This window comes from Typopeltis vanoorti, chromosome 12 (genome assembly GCF_054136105.1).
Source record: "Typopeltis vanoorti isolate ZY-2024b chromosome 12, IOZ_Tvanoo_1.0, whole genome shotgun sequence".
Lineage (NCBI taxonomy): Eukaryota > Metazoa > Arthropoda > Arachnida > Uropygi > Thelyphonidae > Typopeltis > Typopeltis vanoorti.
In genome coordinates this window covers 113,241,581-113,258,267 of record NC_143560.1, presented here as the reverse complement: position 1 = coordinate 113,258,267, position 16,687 = coordinate 113,241,581, and the positions used below count along the sequence as shown (strand labels likewise).

General features: G+C 35.8%; 1 protein-coding gene across 1 annotated transcript in view; it reads left to right on the top strand.

The window, feature by feature from the left end:
* The window catches only part of LOC150101143 (ubiquitin carboxyl-terminal hydrolase 24-like), an 824,883-nt gene that overhangs the window by 631,957 nt on the left and 176,239 nt on the right, over positions 1 to 16,687 (top strand). The window contains exon 44 of the mRNA XM_090401261.1: positions 1,207 to 1,337. Coding sequence (XP_090257387.1) covers positions 1,207 to 1,337 — 131 coding nt within the window. The remainder of the gene's footprint in view (positions 1 to 1,206; positions 1,338 to 16,687) is intronic.

Genomic DNA, 16,687 nt, shown 5'->3' with positions numbered 1-16,687 from the left:
CAACATAAATGTATCCAATTCACCATTGAAAATAGAAAAAAACAACTCTCTTCCTTTCCTAGACACCCTTGTCACAGTTCTTCCCTCAGGCTGTCTCTCCTTCTCGGTCTACCGCAAACCCACGCACGCAAGCGAGTACATACACAAAAACTAGGTGTCATAAGCACCCTTAAACACAGAGCTCAAACTATTTGTTCAAATAAGTAAGCTCTAAACCAGGAATACAAGATCAACCATACATTTATAAAAAAAAATGGATACAGTAAAAAAAACTATTCACAAGATCTGCCACAGAGACACCACTAAAAACAAAAAAGATTTCAAGAATGCCATTCCTTATGTTAGAGACATTTTGGAAAAAATAGAAGACAAAACACTATACAAATACATCAAAACTACCTTTAAATCCCTGACAAAATTAAGACACCTACTCAGTTCTTCCAAGGATCCCCTGCCACACCTAGGGATTTACAAAATAGATTGCACATGTAACATACCATACATAGGGGAAACAGGGCGAAAACCAACCCAATCAGAAAGGATGAACACAAATGACACATAAAATACCTCCATTTTGGAAAAATCGGCCTTTCAGGCCACGCACTCCACACATACCACAGAATTGATTGAAAAGGTACAAAGTCCCTACACTGCACCAAAACCTGGTTCGAGAGGAAATTTAAAGAAGCATATGAAATGCTCAAACACATTCCCAATCTGAACAAAAATTACTGTCGAACCATTCCAAAAATGTGGAGGACCCATTTGCAACCATTATAGCAACCAGGACAAGCCAAAGAAAAATCTCAATACAAGAAGACTTGGTGAGGTTTTTTTTTTAACAATCAATAGCAACCTGAAATGTACACATCCAGAAGAAAATCTTAGTAATAGCAACCTGAACTGTACAAGTCCTGAAGAAAAGCTTAGTACGGGAGGACTTGAACAGGTTTTTTTTTTTAGCCACTAGAGGTCAGGCTAAGTAAAAGATGAATAAACAGTGTATATTCAGTTTACCTTTGTAGAGTGCAAGAGCATGTAGCTTGTTTTCATATACACTTGTATTTTTCAGATGATGACCTCAATACAGTTGTCGAAACGTCAATTGTTATTTTATTAATAATAAGTAAAATAATGATTTCAACATGTGTATTTTGGGTCCCTAAATTCATAAATATGAATTGTTTTATTTTGTTTTTTTTGTAGAAGTGATAATTGTAAAACTGGAAAATGGCTTAAATTCAATGATACAACAGTTGAAGAGTTTGAAATGACAGAGAGTAGTTTAGAAGCAGAATGTTTTGGTGGAACTTATAAAGCTAAGGTTCGAGATTCAGGTAATTTTCAACTTACTTTTCATATTACCACATAAAATTATAAAGTTCTTGAGAAATTTAGCATAGATTATAAGTTTAGTTGCTTCAGTAGTAGTATTTTTTTTTTTTTCATAAGTTTTTTTTTCCCTGTTCGGTTTTCTTCCTCTCCCATTCATTTTTTTTTTTTTAATTCTAATAGTTTAATTGACCTGTTCTTTTCTTTCTTCCTTTTTTTTTCAATTTTTTTCTCTAAAAAAAAATTCACTTTATTAACTAGTTATATTTTATATTTAATAAAGTTAATAAATTATATTCATTAATTTTTATTAACTAATGGAGGTAATCATAAGTTTTCAGTTCTTCCTCTACAGTAAAGATTCAGTATGGCTTTAGAGAACTTATCTCCTCTCCTGTCTCATTCCTAAAGCAATTTACTTGGTTTATGAATGAGGAGGGGAGGGGATAGTTTGGCATTTACAAAAATCAGCCATACATGCATTTAAGGAAAAGCATGAATTTAGGAGATTGGTTTTATCTAATGAAGCAATAACACTACCTGGATTCAGTGTGTATTGGGGAGAGCAGCGTTTGGCAAAAGTTATAACCACTTGCCATAGTCATGCAAATGGCATGACTGCTATTTGTCAAATCGCAGTCATGCCTTTCAAAATCAGTTCAAAATCGAGCACATTCAAAATCAGTTTTTGATGCCTTGATTGTTTTTATTGAAAGGTTTTTTTGCTTATAAATTATAAGTGATAATAGGTTATAAATTAAATTAATGGTGCCAAGAAATTATATTCTTGTTTAAAACCTTTATCCAAGTGTAAGCAAACAAAGTTTGCTTACACTTGGATAAAGTTTAAATTTATCTTCATGACTAGGCAACTGGTATATTGATGTATACTAATATCAAAATACTAGTATATTGATTATTTATTTCTACCCATTCAAGATAACCCTGACACAGGAGTTGTGCATGCGGGACTTCGAAAATCGACTGACATTCTCTTTAACATTCCTTGCTCGAGTAGAGTTGGACACTAGATGGCTGTGGATGATTTTCGAGAGAGAGATGGAGCTGTGAATAATCACAATTGCAGGTATGAGCTGTGCAAAACCTGCATGTAATCTGACAAATTCCTTTGCATTCACCCAAAGTTACTGTCTGATGCAGGTTTACAGCTTCATTTATCATTGGACCATTATTCAGTGAGGACATTTGCCACTCGGGTTCTGTGACCTGCTCAGTTACTGCCGAGCGCTATCATGATATGATCAACGATTATGTTGTGCCACGGTTACAGCAGCTCCTGTGCATGGATTCAGTTATTTTCATGCAGGATGGGGGCACCTCCACACATAAGTTGATCTTTTCAGGAGGTTCTTCGAGAACCTTTCAGAGAAGCCAGAGTTGATGCCATGCATTTCACACTGCATGGCTGTCTTGTTTACCTGATCTTTCTCCTTGTGACTTCTGGCTCTGGAAATTTCTCAAAGACACGGTTTATCAGGATCATACTAATAACTTGCTAGCACTGCAAGACAGCATAATACAACATGTTTGCAACATCAGTCCCAGCCAGCTGCACTGTGCCATTGAACACACTATACAAAAAATGCAGTTCATGGCACACCAGGAAAGGCAGCACATTGAACAGTACAGCCCTTGAATGCATAATGGAAGTGAATAAAAATGTTAAGTATGTGTCACTTTTCTCATTCTTATACACATAGAAAATTGCAACATTTACATTTGTTACACCATACTGCACTCCCTTCTGCTGTATGGTGGATTTTTTTTTTTTTTTTTTTTTTTTTTTTTGAGATATCGCTTCTGCATGTATTCCTGCAAAATTTTGCAGTGTTTGGAATCATTGATTCCACTAGGCTTTAAGCAGGTCTACTTTAATTTTAATCACCCTGTACACATACACACACACACAATCTAATATATGGTATATTAATAACATAATGCTATATCAATCTTATATATGTATTATATTAATCTATTGAAGATACTGATAATAGCCATTTTCATGTCTTACCACTCAGCAGTGACATATTTGGATTAAATTAAAGAGCCTTCTCTTGGTTTGATGGTTAATTTATATGTGACACTTCAGCCAGTTGACTGAACATTCCCAGTTGATCTGCAAACTCTCTCTCTCTCTCACACACACACCATTGCTCTTTCACTCTTTGACAGAACTGGCATGAAACAATGTGACAGTCAGTGGCATCTTTGTAGTGTCAGATATAAGGAAGGATCATGGAATGTTCATGTTTCATTTTATATAGAGTATGTTGAAATGGTGTAAACTATTTCAACATACTATTTCAATATTGGATTTCTGCTCAGGACATGGACTGGTTATTACTAATACCATGTTCCAACATAAAAATGTGCACAAATTCACATGGAAAGAAGAGGCAAGGAATAAGAAAAGTCTCATTGACTATGTTATTGTTGATAATGATGTTTTCTCCCTGGTGCAGGACACCAGAGCGTACAGAGGATTTGAAATTGGAAGTAATCACTATTTAGTCTTCAGCAGGATAAAATTGAATTTCATATTGAAAAGAATAACATGTAAGAAAGTTATAAAGCGAATAAAAGTTGAGCAGCTCTCAGATGTGAACTGTAGACTAAAATACACAAAGATTAATCGAAGAAAAAATGAAAGAGTTTGAGAACAGGAATCAAATCTTGGAGATTCAGTGGCAGGCCTTGAAGAAAACCCTGATTGATTCAGCCAGAGAGGCATGTGGTGAAGTTGTCTGCAAGGATAGAAAAATCAGAACTCCATGGTGGATACAGGAAGTTAAAGAGGCAGTGAAGGAAAAGAAGAAAGCATATCAAAAGTTCCTGTCAAATAAGTCAGCTTGTGCTCTTAGAGAATATAGAGACAAATGCAAGAATGCTAAACACTGTGTAAAACTAGCTAAACAAAAGTCATGGGAAGACTTTGGCCTCCCTCAATGAGTCAAGGACTCATTGAGGGAGGCTATAAATCACTCAAACCAACTGTCATACCTTTCCTTAAATTCATTCATACCACATATAATAATTATATATGGTTATATAATTATGGAATGCAAACTTTATTCCTTAATATAGAGTTATATCACCACCTTCTTTAATTATAGCTTGGATTTTTTTGGCATGCTGTCAATATGACTACTATTATTATTATTATCTGAGACCTCCAGGGAGTCAAGGACTCATTGAGGGAGGCTATAAATCACTCAAACCAACTGTCATACCTTTCCTTAAATTCATTCATACCATATGCACTTGCTACTCCTAAAGGCAAACTATTCCACTAATTATTCCACTATTCCACTAATTTCTGTGAGAGAAAAACCTAGCTCTTACCCTGATTTTGACCGCAAACAAACTTAACTTCCATGGATGCCCCATATTCTCACCCCACCTTCCATATAACGAAAAATTTCGTCAGGCGATTGATCCTGTAACACCCATTCAAAAATTTATGTACCTGTATTATATCACTCCTCTTTCTCCTGTTAACCAGTCTGTAATTCACATACTATTTGTCCTCATAATCTATATCCCTTAATCCAGATATAATCTTTGTAACTCCTCCTTGCACCCACAGCTTTTTTATCTCTTTGAAACCCAGGAGACTAAATCTGTGCACAATGCACCAGGTGTGGTCCTACCAAGGTCTTATAAAGAAGCAAAATTACTTCCTTATCCTTACATGTCAAATTTCACTTCAAATCACAATTATCCTCTGAGCTGTATCTGAAACTTTTGATATATTATTATTATTATTAGACACCTCCAGGGAGTCCAAAGACTCATTGAGGTAGAATGTGCCAACAGCATCGAACGATTGTTCCCCTTCTAACTACTAACTGTGCTCAAACTTACTTAACTGAGCAATTAGTAGCAGAGGCTCTACCAATATGTGACCTTTGAACTTCAAATTCCTATCCACCATTATGCCAATATACAGGGTGTTCGGGATAAATTTGACATATTTATAATTAATTATATTTTTCCGTAAGTTACATGTATTAACACACACTTCTCTTCATTTAAAAGTTTGGACCCTTCTTCATTCATATACAAGATGTCAGAAAGGATGGATAGCTGGAACCCACCTGAATCATGGAAGAGAATAACTTGTATCATGATGATTCGTGCCCGCCATCAAAATAAGGATATTACGACTGCTGCCCAATGCTCCCTGAATACAGTAAAAACAATCAGGCATGAACTAGAGACTTGCAATGGTGACTACGAGGATGTAGCAAGAAGAAAGATCCCTAGCAGACGATCTGATTGCGTTCGTACAGCAGAATTCCTCGCAAATCTGCAGGAACAGGTGTTGAAGAACCCTGGCATTGGAATTCGGGCTTTGTTCGTGGAGTTGCTAACTGTAGTCAAGCCCTGGATAACAAGGGTAGCCAATGGTAGGCCGTATGTATGGCAGCAGGATTCGGCCCCTTGCCACACCTCTGGGAAAAGTCAAAAATGGTTGTCTGAAAATTTCTACGACTTCACCAGTCCAAATGTTTGGCCTCCAAACTCCCCAGACCTTAACCCCATGGATTATTTTGTATGGGGCGCAGTTGAAAAAGACACCAATCGCACTTCCAGTAATACAAAAGCCCAGTTAATGGATAAAATTAAAACAGTTTTTGCGGCCCTTCCCAGGGAGACTGTAGCATCAGCTTGTTCGAGGTTCCGAAGCAGAATTGAAGTGATCGATGCTAATGGTGGTTATTTTGAGTAAATCTTGTTGATAGTATTGTAATTAACTCTGCCTGTAATGTTTTTTTGTCAATTCATTAAATTTAATAGATACAAAGAAGATTTTCTTTTTCCTTACGAAACTGTCAAATTTATCCCGAACACCCTGTACTTAGCCTCATCAATTTCTTGTAGCATAACCTTGTTAATATAATATGCCACTGGAAATCTTATCATGCCGAAGTGCATAAGTTTACACTTACCAACATTAAACTGATAGCTATTTTCTTTTGCCGAAATTTCCAGCCTATTCAAATCATTTTGTAAGTGCTGGATATCAGTAGCATCCCTGATTGCCCTGCCTATCTTCACAACATTAGCAAACAGTTGCATATCTCCTGTTAGACCTTCCTAATGTCGTCAATATACAGTTTGAACAACAATGGCCCAAGGACTGAACCCCGAGATATACTACTGGTCACCTTAAATCTGACAAGATTCATATCCATCATATACCACTTTTTGATATCTGTCTGTTCAACCATCCACTGATCTAATTCAATAGTTTATATTCCAATCGCACATCCTCCAGTTTATGCAACAGCATTTCATGTAGTATCCTATTAAATGCCTTAGCAAAGTCCAACATTATCATAGTGTATCTATTCCCTTTATTAAACTCGGCCTTAACATTATTATAAAATATGAGCAAATTGCTAAAACATCACCTTCCTTTAGTAAATCCATGCTGCCCCTTACAGAGTATAGCTTGTTTGTATACCCATTTCTGTATGGGAGCTCTTACCAACTTCTCTAAAATCTGCACTACCACACCAGAGATACTGATAGGTTGGTAGTTAGTCACATCAGTTTTTATACCGCTCTTCTACAATGGAACTATCATACATTTTTGTGGTATCATTCCTGAACTGAGACAAACATGTGAAAGGCTTAGCCAATTGGCTGGATATTTCATCTGTCCTTATTGACCAATTGTAATCCAGGTTATGCAACAGCTCTTCAACCCCTCATTTTCATGCACCTCTAGCTCTTCATCCAATGTAGCAGTAACACTATGCACCATATTGCACACACCTGTTGATATATCTTAACAAAGTGAGCACTCATTAATTGAACAATCTCATTAGCTTCCAACATTCAAATACCATCTGCATTCAGTAAAGTTATTCTTTCACATTCATTCTTTCTTTTGTTTGTGGCATAATGATAAAATTCTTTGGGATTGCCTTTAGCTTGCACAAATTAATTTAGCTTTCTGCATAACTCGTCACTTTTCTTGCCTGAGCGTTATATATTTCATAACTCCTCACTCTTATTCTCATGATATTTCTTTCACATCATCATCTTCTTGTGGATCTCTTGCTTAATAAGGTTGCACATTCATTTCAAACCCAACCTATGCATTCTACGAACACTAGGGATACATTCAGACACCACCTCATTTAAGCACTTTTTCAGTAACTGATACAATGGGACGAAAGATGGTATTCTTCTAAGTTGATCATAATTTCCAGCTTTGTAGTTCATCATATAACCTGTTCTAGTCAGAGCATCAGTATAATTAGATACTTCCCAAGAAATCAGCCTGATCACTGTTGCCAACTGGTGATAAAATAGTCATATTCTTAACAGAGACCCCTTCTGATGCTATGAACAAATCCACCACTCTTTGACATCAAGTTCCTTTTTTCACATACTGCTTGAAAAGGTTATCTTATGACAATTCAGTAAATTCCTATTCATTCTTATCACGAGATTTCTCTTCTACCCAATCAATGTCTGGATAATTAAAGCCACCCATAATGATCACTGGTTTGTACCCATAAGGCTAAATTGGTAATGCATTTTTTTCATTCCCTGCAACTGAGGTCTGTAGAAATATCCCTATATTATCACATGCATATCACGTTTATTCCACTCCATGCTTAAAAGATCCCTTAATTCCACAGATTTGCAGTGTGTGTTGATGTTTCTTCTTTACAGTCCTTTCTAACATGTCCCAGATTTTTTCAGTAACATTCAGATCAGGTGAATTGACTGGTCATTTGAGATATGGAATGTCTTTCTCATATTCTTCAAACCATCCACAACAATTCTAGCTTGATGGACACAAGAAATGTCCATCAAGAAATGTTCAATCTTGAAACTCAGATGGCCTTCTTTTCCCAAAAACTGGACAAATGGCAATACTTCATTATTTAAAAGTGTCAGATAATCCATGGTTTTCATGCAATTGAACAACTCAACAAATGGGATAACTTCTCTTCTTGGCTTCCCATATTAGGCAGTTGTTTGCCTGTAACATTTTCAAGGGTTTAAAAAGTCTTCTGCCCATCTCCTCCTGGGTCTTCCTCTTGATCAGTGTCCCTTTGATTTATATTTCCAAGCAATATTTAGCTGTTTGTCCTCATTCATTCTTTCTATGTGGTTTTTCCATTTCTTTCTATAGTTAGTAATGTCTTCTGTTATGTTAATTATGGATAATTGTTGTCTTATTTCTTCGTTTTTTATCTTGTCTATTCTTTTATAGCCTGCAGGCAGTCTTAGGAACTTCATTTCTGTAGTTTCCACTTGTCTTTTATCTCATTCTCCCCAAGTCCATGTTTCACTGCCATATTTCAGAATTGGTTTGGCTATTATTTTATATAGTTTTATTTCGGTTGTTCTAGACATCTGTTTATTGAAGTGTCTCTTCAAAGTTCCAGTGACTGCTAGGTCACTAATGTCTGAGATTTTTGCTTTTTATATGCAATGTCAATTTCTCCATTTGGGCTTATGTAATTTCCTAGATATTTAAATTTGTTCACCTGTTCTATTACTTTGTTGTGGATGACTAGGTTGCATCTTTTAATTTCTATACCTTGAAATGCTATTGATTTCATTTTATTTATTGAGATTTTCATGTCATACTGTTCTATTGTTTTGTTATATAATAAGTGTAGATTTTTCTGTAATTTGTCTTCATTTTTAGCAAAAATAACTTAATTATCAGCATACAAAAGGCTGGTTAATTCTTTATTTCCTATTTTAATTCCTATGATTTTGTTTTACTTCCATTTTCTTGAAATTTTTTTCCCATATATATATATATATATATATATATATGGAAACGCCAGTTGCCTGCGCGTGGTTTCTTATTGTAGTGTGGTTGACTGAGAAATGATGCTAGCAGGCACTCTAGTGTTTACCGAGCTACTATGACGTACATATATCAAACCTAGTTTTAATGTTGAATCAACCTAATTGTTCTATTTAATTTTTTTTATATACATACATATTTAAATTGATAAAGTACGTAATTACATACCATGTCTGATAATAGAAGTGCAGAAATATTAGCAGAAATTGGTGTTAAGAAGGCGCGGAAATCAATCACACTTGAAAAAGGAGGAGGAGGTGATTCGAAGAATGGAAGATGGGCAGACATGTGCTAATGTCTGTAGAAGTATGAACTTACCTCCATCGACTGTTACTACAATTATGAAAAATGCAGATAGAAAAAAACAGTCTGTGCAATAATCTAAGGCAGTACTAAATGCAAAACATGTAAGTTATAGCAGGGGGTAAACTTTATGAAAAAATGGAAAAATTATTATCATTATGGGTGGATGACTTGAATCAGAAAAACATTCCTCTGACAGGCTGTTATAACTGAGAAAGCAAAAACAACTTTTGAGGATCTTAAAAAGACAGATGGAGGTGAAGAAACATTTTTAGGAAGCAAAAGTTGGTTCATGAGATTTAAGTCTCGAAGTAAGTGCCACAGTATTAAATTATGTGGTAAAGTGGCAAGTGCAGATGTTGTGGCAGCGATTGCTTTTCCTAAAGAATTTTAAGACTGTGTAGAATAAGGAAGTTATCCTCTTGATCTCATTTTTAATGTTGATGAGACATTCCTCTGATGCAGACTGTTATAACTGAGAAAGCAAAAACAATTTTTGAGGATCTTAAAAAGACAGATGGAGGCAAAGAAACATTTTTAGGAAGCAAAGGTTGGTTCATGAGATTTAAGTCTCAAAGTAAGTGCCACAGTGTTAAATTATGTGGTGAAGCGGCAAGTGCAGATGTTGTGGCAGCGATTGCTTTTCCTAAAGAATTTTAAGACTGTTTAGAATAAGGAAGTTATCCTCTTGATCTCATTTTCAATGTTGATGAGACTGGGCTCTACTGGAAAAAACTGCCATCACGCACCTTCATTTCCTGTGAAGAACGTTCCACTCCGTGGTTTTAAAGCTGCAAAAGATAGACTTACGCTTTTCTTGGGTGCAAATGTCTCCGGAACTTTGAAGCTTAAACCAATGTTGGTGTACCATTCACAGAAACCACTCGCTTTCAAGGGTCTAAAAGCCATGCTGCCATCTATTGGAAATGGAACAATAAAGCTTGGGTTACACATGATATTTTTATATATTGGCACACAAATTATTTTTGTCCTACCATGCTTCGCTTTTGTAAAGAAAATGATTTGCCAGCCAAGGCATTGCTTCTCTTGGATAATGCCCCTGGACATCCTCAAAACCTTGCTGAAGTAAGAACACCATTGCATGTCAAGGTTGTTTACATGCCCCCAAACACAACATCGCTTTTGCAGCCGATGGATCAGGGGATTATATCAATCTTCAAAACCTATTACCTCCGTATAACATTTATGGAAATGGTAAGAGTCTTGGACACTTCAGGAAAAACTATTAAAGACTATTGGCGGTCATTCAATATTTTGAAGGGCATTAACAGCTTGGAACGACATGTCAGCAAAGTGTTTAAAAGGAGCATGGCGAAAACTTCTTCCAGGATTTATGCACGACTTCGAGGAATTAGAGCAAGAGGAGAATGTTATTGAAGATGTTACCAAGCTTGCGCGAGAGGTGGGATTGTACAATATTACAGCTGAAGATGTGACAGAAGTCTTAGAGAGCCATGATAAACAGCTTTCCAATGAAGACTTAAAAGAATTAGCCGAACAGTTAAGTCAACATCCAAAGGAGAAAGAAAACGAAGAAGGTCCTCTGAGAGGTATGAAAACGGCCGATTTACAGCATTTCCTTGCAAGCATAGAGACATTGACTGATGAACTCTGTGAAATGGACCATGATTGGGAACGGAGTGCGAACGTAAAAAGGAGTGTAATCGCATCTATTTGACCTTACGCTGAACTTCTTAAAGAAAGTAAAAGAAAATCTAGACAGTTAACACTGGATATTTTTTTTTAAAAATGTGTGATCCAAAACCAGGAACTTCAACATAGAAATATGTAATATCTTTTCGAAGTTTCATATTTTTTGTATATAATTTTGTTTTGTTTTCTTATTAATAATTTTATTTTAACAAATATATATGTATGTGTTATCAAAGCTTTAAATATAATAATGTTACACATACTTCATGTGCATATTTTTTGACTGCGCGGAACATAACTTCATACCTCCCATTAAAATTGGGTTCATTTTTATGCTGATTCGGTTGACACCTGTTTTTACAGGAATGGAACTGAAGCGTAAACCAAAGGCTGTCTGTATTGAAGAGTATTGGTGATAATCCACTTCCTTGAATGAGACCTCTATTGGTTTTAATTTTTTTGGTTGTTTCATTATTAATTTTAATTTTAATATAGTAGCTTTCTTCCATTATATTTGCTATTGCTTTTGTGGTTTGAGGTGGAGCTTTCAATTCATACAGTATATTGATTAATTTTGTTCTGTTGATTTGATCATATACTTCTCATAATCTAGGAAAGCCATATATGTTGGCAGGTTAAATTCTATTCTTTTTTTCTATAATTTGTTTGAGTGTAAATGTGGGATCTGTTGCAGGGCTTTCCTTTTCTACAGCCACATTGTTCTTCTCCAATAATTTTCTCAGCCCATGGTGTTAATTTAATTTTAATTATATCTTGATATATTTTATAGCATATATTTAATAAATATATTCCTATGTAGTTTACACAATCCTTTCTGGTTCCTTTTTTGAATATGTTTATGATTGTTCCTGTCTTCCATTCTTGTGGGATGTTTCCTTCTTCCCATATTCTGTTTAGGAATTTAATTAATCATAATTGAAATGGTTTAGAGCTGTATTTGTATAGTTCTGAATTTATTCCATCTTCTCCTGTAGCTTTTCTATTTTTTAGTTTTTCGAATATTTTCTTTAGATCATTTAACTGTATTGGTTCTTCATTTGTTTCTTGACTTATTACTTGTTTTATTTCAATTTGATTATTATTGTTTAGAAGCTGAGTGTAGTGATTGGTCTGTTCTTTTGTGGAGGGCCCTTCTAATTCAATTCCACCAAATTTGCAGTGCGTGTTAATGTTTTTTCTTTACTTTCCTTTCTAACATGTCCCAGATTTTTTCAGATCGGGTGAATCAGCTGGTCATTTGAGATGTGGAATGTCTTTCTCATGTTCTTCAAACCAATTCAGCACAATTCTAGCTTGATGGGCACGAGAGTTATCATCTTGAAACTCAGATGGCCTTCTTGTCCCAAAAACTGGACAAATGGCAGTACTTCATTATTTAAAAGTATCAGATAATCCATGGATTTCATGCAATTGAACACCTCAACAAATGGGCCAACTCCAACATATGAAATACAGCACCAAAACATGACACTTCCACCTTCTTTATACACAGCTCTTTGGACACGTTCAGGGTTAAATGCTTCTCTAGCCTTCCACATGTGGCAGAAGAATCTTTCTTCTACCACAGTTTCTGCACCTACAGTTATAGCTTCCATACCTCTTCCACTGAAAATGGATACTACTGATTGTGGATTCAGACACTCCAACAACTTCGCCACCTCTTGCAAGGAATATTCATGTTCTTAGCCAAAAACAATGGCACCCTTTTGCTACTACTATAGTAAATCTCTACGATCCACAGTTGTATCTATAATACAGAATGCTACAGAGACCCATTAAGCACACAACTCAGACATCAACAGCCATATTCCAGGAGTTTTACTCCACCTATATGTATGACTTTACATTCACCAACTTTAAAATTATGTACGTGTTTCAATCAGCATTTCATAATTTTTTATCCAGTGTGTTTACTTGCATCCAGCACCAAATATGACAGTTGTGTCTATGCACTCACACATAAAGTATTCCCCAGACATATCTCTGATTGATTATTTGCACATCAAACTGCAAGATTTCCATACCACCCTTCTAAACATCCCTTGGATTCTTGCATTAGCTTCCAGTCTATTTGTGTTCCTTGACTGAGTTGACGCTCTCATATTTCCATACTCTGTTGATTTTTTCTTATTGCACAAACCAGTCCTCAGAAGCTGAGGACTGGTTTGTGCAACAAAGAAAGACTTCTTTCTCAAATGATTACAAATGATGCTGCAGTGTTGTAACAAGTGCATAACACTTTGTGGGGAATATGTAGAATAATGTGCAAGTTACATGGTTCTACGTGAATTTCCTCATGGTGATTATCATACCTTTCAGCACACCCTCATATATACCCCCCCCCCCCCCCCCCCACACACACACTCTTTTATTCTAAAGCAGGAGTGTCTTGATATCAATGTCAAATATCCCAACAAAGTATTCATTAAATAGTCTGCTGTCTTCTGCACTTTTTACCCCTTCACTTTCTCCATCCAGTAGAATCATTTCTTTTTTTTCATGCTTTATATTAAAACAGTCACTCTGGAATTTTTTATAACCCACTTTGCTAGTATTACCCCATTCCTGGTAATACTATGTCTACTCACGTTGCAGATATATCAGGTCATCCCAAAAGTAATGTTGTTTTTTATACTGTACTTGTTCAAACATGTCTCAGCTTTTAAATTTTTAAAATCTTCTAAAATTTCTAAAATCTTTAAAATTCTAAGCTTTATAAGTACCGCTAAGCTGAGGTGGCCTCATTCTAAGGCAGCGTTTCCCAAACTATGTTCTGCAGAAAGTGAATACGTGTTCCATGAAAAATTATCAATATTAATATACATGGAATGGTCTAAAATGGTTTTCAAAGTGTGCACTGGCCTTGACTCAGCCGCCTGTGTTTGTCGACACCTCTGAGCACGAGTGAAGTACAGAGATATCTATTCTAGGAAACGTGCAGTCACAACTAAGTTCAATGCGATGCGCTGCAACCCTGCATGCCTGTAGTGTGCTCTGTCGCATTTTTTCAATGCAATACAGCCTTCTACAGCGATGTGCGCTTAGCTTTACATTGAATACGAGACTGATGATACTCGACTGTAACCAAGGTGTTCTGTTAAAATTTCAGAATTTGTGAAGTGTTCCATCATAGGAAAAATATGAGAAATGCTGTTCTAAGGAATTCCACCTTGCAAATACATCATACATAAGTCATGAGCTTCTTTATATGAGTTGCCCCAGTCCTGAATTTAGTTTAGGCACAAACTTGTTTGCTTACACTTGGATAAAGGATTAAACCAAGAATATAATTTCTTCATATCTTTAATTTATATTATAATCAAGTGGAAAAACAACTATCTCTAATCCAGAGTATTTTAATAATAAGGTGCGACACCTTTTGGCTACTCATATACGAAAATATGACTTCTCCATTACTTCAACCTTAGTATCTCCTCTGGCTATGGCTCCCACTGATGAGACCTCAATAAAGGTCAAAACCGGTCTTGGTAGTGACCCTTCCCATAATGCATAGCATTATCCATATCTGTATGGATAAGTGCTTTGCATTATGGGATACTAAGGCGAGTGATGTGAAGTCATGAGCTTCTTTATACGAGTTGCCCTAGTCCTGAAGTTTAGGCACAAGCTTCTTTGCTTACACTTGGATAAAGGATTAAACCAAGAATATAATTTCTTGGTATCTTTAATTTAAAGTTATTGTTTAAATAACCCTTTATTACTATGGAGGTCACTCAAGAGCACATTAGGCACACCATGCTTTATGAGATCAATAAAGGCAATAATGCTGTTAACACTGTAAAAAATGTGTGAGAAGTGTATGGTGGTAATGTTTTGAATGCACAAAAGTGCCACAATGGTTCCAAAAATTTCAACAAGGGAACATCAGCTTAAGACTCCCCTCACTCTGGGTGCCATGTATTTCTCTCTCTCTCTCTCGATAATGATATGCTGGAAGCTGCGATTGCAAGAAATACCAATAAAAATGTTGAAGATTTAGCAAATGATCTTAATCCATTGTCATCAACCATCCATCTCCATTTGCAAGAACTTGGAAGTGTCTAAGCTTGGCAAGTGGGTTCCTGACGAACAGCAATCGAAGAGTGCACGTCAACATCTGCACTGCTCTTCATTCTCGAGAGGTTCAGTCTCTGTTTTTGAGTCATGTAGTCACCAGTGATGAAAAGTGAATACTTTATAAGAATGTTAAGTGCCAAAGTCAGTGGGTTCATCTAGGGGAACAGACTAAACCTCATCCAAAACAAGACCTTCACCCTCAAAAGATTTTGTTAAAAGCTTGGTGGAATGTGGCTGGTATTATACACTTTGAACTCTTGCCACAAAACCAAATAATCACAGCTGAAGTATACTGTGAATAACTTGATCAATTGAATGAAAAACTGAAAATAAAGAGGTGTTCTCTGGTCAATCAAAAAGGTTTGTTTTTCACTATGATAATGCACACCCTCACAGTGCAAGAATGGCCTGTACCAAGATTGAGGAACTCGACTGGGAAAAGCTTCTACATCCCTCCGTATGTGCAAGGTCATTGTCCTGACCTTGCACCATCAGATTACCACTTATTTCGAAGTTTGCAACATTTCATTAATGAATAATAATACAATACATTAGAGGCACTGAAATTGAACCTATGCAATTCTTTACCTCCAAACCTCCTGAATTTATAGAAATGGCATTATGAAGCATTCACAATGTTGGAAAAGCTTTACTGATTCAAATTGAGAATATATCCTTGATTAAATTATCAAGTGATTTATCCTTTATATCCTTTCAAAACTTAATCCTAAAAACAACATTACTTTTGAGATGACCTGATACATGATCACTCCCCAAAAACAAGAAAGTAGTAATATAGGGCTGAGGGAATATAGCATCTTTGATACTATATTCCCTCAGCCTCATATGTGGTTACACTTTGTTGATGATATATTCACAGTCTAGTTCCAAACTGATTCAGCATTCTTCAGTTCCTAGAGAAAATAACCTCCTTTTACTCTGTATCAAGTTTGCTATTGAACACAAGTCCAATAACCAACATCCCTTTTTTGGATACCTTAATTATTCGTAATCCCACAGATCATGTTGATTTTCATTTTATCACAAGCCAAGCTTTACTGGCAGATACATTTGTTCATCTGCTCGCCATCATTCATCATAAAAAATGGGATGATCGAGAGTCTTGTACATAGATCTAATACAATCTGCTCTTCTGATCCCCTTTTGTTAGATAAATGGAATAAAATTAAAAGAGATCTACTATGTAATGGATATAACAACACTACCATTCAAAAAATTACTGATAATTATCATCCTTCCACCAGCCTACAGTCTGATGTGAAAAGAATTTTAGTATCCTACCTTAAAGGAACTTTGGATCAAATAGCAAGGATTATTCAAAAATTCAGTCTATACACTTCCTTCAGAAACTATGTTACTTTCTTCCATCCACAAAAGGATACATTACCA